Source organism: Lolium perenne, chromosome 4, assembly GCF_019359855.2.
Source record: "Lolium perenne isolate Kyuss_39 chromosome 4, Kyuss_2.0, whole genome shotgun sequence".
NCBI lineage: Eukaryota > Viridiplantae > Streptophyta > Magnoliopsida > Poales > Poaceae > Lolium > Lolium perenne.
Window position 1 is genome coordinate 392,506,917 of NC_067247.2, and position 5,956 is coordinate 392,512,872.

Here is a 5,956-nt window from a genome sequence, read left to right on the forward strand (position 1 = left end):
ATCACTCCAGGGTTTTAGAGTATATCTAATACAAGTAATAGCAATCATCATGGCATATCACTCAAACGCACAAGTCCTATGCATGGTACTATATGCAAAAGAAAAGTTTTTGTTGGTTTGAAATTTTGCTTTCTGAATTCTCTAACTTTCTTTTCATTGAAATTTGGGGTGTTACAACAACTTCAAACAAAAATGGAATAGGCATCTTGGTCAATAAGAGCCTGAGGGATGGAGTTGTGGGCGTCAAGAGGCAAGGGGACCGGATGATCCTTGTCAAGCTGGTTGTTGGGGACTTAGTCCTCAATGTTATTAGCGCGTATGCCCCACAAGTAGGCCACAATGAGAGCACCAAGAGGGAGTTCTGAGAAGGCCTGGAGGACTTGGTTAGGAGGGTACCTATTGGTGAGAAGCTCTTCATAGGAGGAGACCTCAATGGCCATGTGGGTACATCTAACACAGGTATTGAAAGGGTGCATGGGGGCTTTGGCTATGGCATCAGGAACCAAGAAGGAGAAGACGTCCTAAGCTTCGCTCTAGCCTATGACATGGTCGTAGCTAACACCCTCTTTAGAAAGAGAGAATCCCACCTAGTGACGTTCAATAGTGGTCTACACTCTAGCCAGATTGATTTTGTCCTCTCTAGAAGAGAAGACAGACGCGCCTGCATTGATTGTAAGGCGATACCTGGAGAGAGTGTTGTCCCTCAACATAAGCTGGTGGTTGCTGACTTTCGCTTGAGGATCCGTGTCCAGCGGGGTAAGCACGCCAAAGTCGCTAGAACGAAGTGGTCGAAGCTCAAGGGTGAGGCATTCCAAGCTTTCAGGGAGAGGGTTATTAAGGAGGGCCCTTGGGAGGAAGGAGGCGATGCAAACATGGTGTGGACGAGTATGGCGACCTGCTTGCGGAAGGTCAATGTAGAGGAGTTTGGGGTGACTAAGGGAAGTAGAATGGAAGCTAAGGATACCTGGTGGTGGAACGATGAGGTTCAGAAGGTTATTAGGGAGAAGAAGTACTGTTTCAGATGCCTATATTTGGACAGGAGTGCAGCTAACATGGAGAAATACAAGGTGGCAAAGAAGGCTGCAAAGCGGGTGTAAAGTTCAGGGTTAACCAAAACCTGGAAAATTCAATTTCTTTGTTTATAGCTACACTCTAGACTTCTCCATTTGTGTTAGTGTTTGATCTTTGTGAGTGGGTGTATGCACCCAAGATGATGTAATCCTTTGGTTTTAATACAATACCTAGTAGGAGCCTCTCCAACTAATTTTGATCAAAAAAAGGCTGCAAAGCGGGCGGTGAGTGAAGCAAGGGGTTGGGCGTATGAGGACCTCTACCAACGTTTAAACACGAAAGAAGGCGAAAGGGACATCTACAAGATGGCCAAGTTTAGGGAGAGGAAGACGAGGGATGTCAACAAAGTCAAATGCATCAAGGACGGAGAGGATCAGCTTCTTGTGAAGGATGAGGCGATCAAGCGTAGATGGCGGGAGTACTTTGACAACCTTTACAATGGAGAGATTGAGAGCTCTACCATTGAGCTAGACTACTCCTTTGATGATGCCAACATGTGCTTTGTGCGACGTATCCAGGAGTCTGAGGTTAAGGAGGATGAAATGAGGCAAGGCGATGAGTCCTGATGGTATCCCCATCGAGCAGTGGAGAGGCCTTGGAGACATACGATAGTATGGCTAACTAAGCTTTTCAACCTTATTTTTCGGTCAAACAAGATGCCCGAAGAATGGAGGTGGAGTATTTTAGTACCAATCTTCAAGAACAAGGGGGATGTTTAAAGTTGTACTAATTACCGTGGAACCAAGCTGATGAGCCATACTATGAAGTTATGGGAGAGAGTCATTGAGCACCGCTTAAGAAGGTTGACAAGCGTGACCAAAACCCAATTTGGTTTCATGCCTGGGAGGTCTACCATGGAAGCCATCTTCTTGGTACGACAGCTGATGGAGAGATACAGGGAGCAAAAGAAGGACCTTCATATGGTGTTCATTGATTTGGAGAAGGTCTATGATAAGATACCTGATGGCGTGTAACTCACACGTTCGTTGGGAACCCCAAGAGGAAGGTATGATGCGCACAGCAGCAAGTTTTCCCTCAGAAAGAAACCAAGGTTTATCGAACCAGGAGGAGCCAAGAAGCACGTTGAAGGTTGATGGCGGCGGGATGTAGTGCGGCGCAACACCAGGGATTCCGGCGCCAACGTGGAACCTGCACAACACAACCAAAGTACTTTGCCCCAACGAAACAGTGAGGTTGTCAATCTCACCAGCTTGCTGTAACAAAGGATTAACCGTATTGTGTAGAAGATGATTGTTTGCAGAAAACAGTAGAACAAGTATTGCAGTAGATTGTATTTCAGTAAAGAGAATTGGACCGGGGTCCACAGTTCACTAGAGGTGTCTCTCCCATAAGACAAACAACATGTTGGGTGAACAAATTACAGTTGGGCAATTGACAAATAAAGAGGGCATGACCATGCACATACATATCATGATGAGTATAGTGAGATTTAATTGGGCATTACGACAAAGTACATAGACCGCCATCCAACTGCATCTATGCCTAAAAAGTCCACCTTCAGGTTATCATCCGAACCCCCTCCAGTATTAAGTTGCAAAGCAACAGACAATTGCATTAAGTATGGTGCGTAATGTAATCAACAACTACATCCTTAGACATAGCATCAATGTTTTATCCCTAGTGGCAACAGCACAACACAACCTTAGAACTTTCTCACATCCTTTGTCCCAGTGTCAATGCAGGCATGAACCCACTATCGAGCATAAGTACTCCCTCTTGGAGTTACAAGCATCTACTTGGCCAGAGCATCTACTAGTAACGGAAAGCATGCAAGATCATAAACAACACGTAGATATAACTTTGATAATCAACATAACAAGTATTCTCTATTCATCGGATCCCAACAAACGCAACATATAGAATTACAGATAGATGATCTTGATCATGTTAGGCAGCTCACAAGATCCGACAATGAAGCACAATGGGGAGAAGACAACCATCTAGCTACTGCTATGGACCCATAGTCCAGGGGTAGACTACTCACACATCACACCGGAGGCGACCATGGCGGCGTAGAGTCCTCCGGGAGATGATTCCCCTCTCCGGCAGGGTGCCGGAGGTGATCTCCTGGATCCCCCGAGATGGGATCGGCGTTGGCGGCGTCTCTGGAAGGTTTCCCGTATCGTGGCTCTCGGTCCTGGGGGTTTCGTCACGGAGGCTTTAAGTAGGCGGAAGGGCAAGTCAGGAGGCGGCACGGGGGGCCCAAACCACAGGCCGGCGCGGCCAGGGGTGGGGTCGCGCCGCCCTAGGGTTTGGCCACCCCGTGGCCCCTCTTCGTTTCATCTTCGGACTTCTGGAAGCTTCGTGGAAAAATAGGCCCCTGGGCTTTGATTTCGTCCAATTCCGAGAATATTTCCTTACTAGGATTTCTGAAACCAAAAACAGCAGAAAACAGCAACTGGCACTTCGGCATCTTGTTAATAGGTTAGTTCCAGAAAATGCACGAATATGACATAAAGTGTGCATAAAACATGTAGATAACATCAATAATGTGGCATGGAACATAAGAAATTATCGATACGTCAGAGACGTATCAGCATCCCCAAGCTTAGTTCTGCCTCATGCATAGTGTACTAATAGTGCCCGCACCTTGTCCTAATTAGCTTGGACTACCGGATCATCACAATGCACATGTTTTTACCAAGTGTCACAAAGGGGTACCTCTATGCCGCCTGTACAAAAGTCTAAGGAGAAAGCTCGCATTGGATTTCTCGCTATTGATTATTCTTCAACTTAGACATCCATACCGGGACAACATAGACAACAGATAATGGACTCCTCTTTTATGCATAAGCATGTAACAACAATTAATAATTTTCTCATTTGAGATTGAGGATATATGTCCAAAACTGAAACTTCCACCATGGATCATGGCTTTAGTTAGCGGCCCAATGTTCTTCTCTAACAATATGCATGCTTAACCATAGGATGGTAGATCGCTCTTACTTCAGACAAGACGAACATGCATAGCAACTCACATGAAATTCAACAATGAATAGTTGATGTCGTCCCCAGTGAACATGGTTATCGCACAACAAGCAACTTAATAAGAGATAAAGTGCATAATTACATATTCAATACCACAATAGTTTTTAAGCTATTTGTCCCATGAGCTATATATTGCAAAGGTGAATGATGGAATTTTAAAGGTAGCACTCAAGCAATTTACTTTGGAATGGCGGAAAATACCATGTAGTAGGTAGGTATGGTGGACACAAATGGCATAGTGGTTGGCTCAAGTATTTTGGATGCATGAGAAGTATTCCCTCTCGATACAAGGTTTAGGCTAGCAAGGCTTATTTGAAACAAACACAAGGATGAACCGGTGCAGCAAAACTCACATAAAAGACATATTGAAAACATTATAAGACTCTACACCGTCTTCCTTGTTGTTCAAACTCAATACTAGAAATTATCTAGACCTTAGAGAAACCAAATATGCAAACCAAATTTTAGCATGCTCTATGTATTTCTTCATTAATGGGTGCAAAGCATATGATGCAAGAGCTTAATCATGAGCACAACAATTGCCAAGTATCACATTACCCAAGACATTAATAGCAATTACTACATGTATCATTTTTCAATTCCAACCATATAACAATTTAACGAAGGAGAAACTTCGCCATGAATACTATGAGTAGAAACCAAGGACATACTTGTCCATATGCTACAGCGGAGCGTGTCTCTCTCCCATAAAGTGAATGCTAGGATCCATTTTATTCAAACAAAACAAAAAACAAAAACAAACCGACGCTCCAAGCAAAAGCACATAAGATGTGATGGAATAAAAATATAGTTTTAGGGGAGGAACCTGATAATGTTGTCGATGAAGAAGGGGATGCCTTGGGCATCCCCAAGCTTAGACGCTTGAGTCTTCTTAATATATGCAGGGGTGAACCACCGGGGCATCCCCAAGCTTAGAGCTTTCACTCTCCTTGATCATGTTGCATCATACTCCTCTCTTGATCCTTGAAAACTTCCTCCACACCAAACTCGAAACAACTCATTAGAGGGTTAGTGCACAATAAAAATTAACATATTCAGAGGTGACACAATCATTCTTAACACTTCTGGACATTGCATAATGCTACTGGAAATTAATGGATCAAAGAAATTCATCCAACATAGCAAAAGAGGCAATGCGAAATAAAAGGCAGAATCTGCCAAAACAGAACAGTTCGTATTGACGAATTTTAAAATGGCACCAGACTTGCTCAAATGAAAATGCTCAAATTGAATGAAAGTTGCGTACATATCTGAGGATCATGCACATAAATTGGCTTAATTTTCTGAGCTACCTACAGGGAGGTGGACCCAGATTCGTGACAGCAAAGAAATCTGGAACTGCGCAGTAATCCAAATCTAGTACTTACTTTTCTATCAACGGCTTAACTTGGCACAACAAAACACAAAACTAAGATAAGGAGAGGTTGCTACAGTAGTAAACAACTTCCAAGACACAAAATAAAAACAAAGTACTGTAGGTAAAAACATGGGTTGTCTCCCATAAGCGCTTTTCTTTAACGCCTTTCAGCTAGGCGCAGAAAGTGTGTATCAAGTATTATCAAGAGACGAAGTGTCAACATCATAATTTGTTCTCATAATAGAATCAAAAGGTAACTTCATTCTCTTTCTAGGGAAGTGTTCCATACATTTCTTGAGAGGAAATTGATATTTTATATTACCTTCCTTCATATCAATGATAGCACCAACAGTTCGAAGAAAAGGTCTTCCCAATATAATGGGACAAGATGCATTGCATTCAATATCCAAGACAACAAAATCAACGGGAACAAGGTTATTGTTAACGGTAATGTGAACATTATCAACTTTCCCCAAAGGTTTCTTTGTAGAATGATCA

General features: G+C 43.1%; 1 protein-coding gene across 1 annotated transcript; it reads left to right on the top strand.

Moving 5' to 3' along the window:
- The first annotated feature begins 545 nt into the window (after positions 1 to 545).
- LOC139830377 (uncharacterized) lies at positions 546 to 1,097 on the top strand. The gene has a single exon (XM_071818373.1). It carries the CDS (start codon positions 546 to 548, stop codon positions 1,095 to 1,097), a length of 552 nt encoding a protein of 183 aa, XP_071674474.1.
- Positions 1,098 to 5,956: the final 4,859 nt, after the last annotated feature.

What these genes read in the sequence shown, in the direction of transcription:
- LOC139830377 (XM_071818373.1), top strand. Translation starts at nt 546, where the DNA reads ATGGTCGTAGCTAACACCCTCTTTAGAAAGAGAGAATCCCACCTAGTG.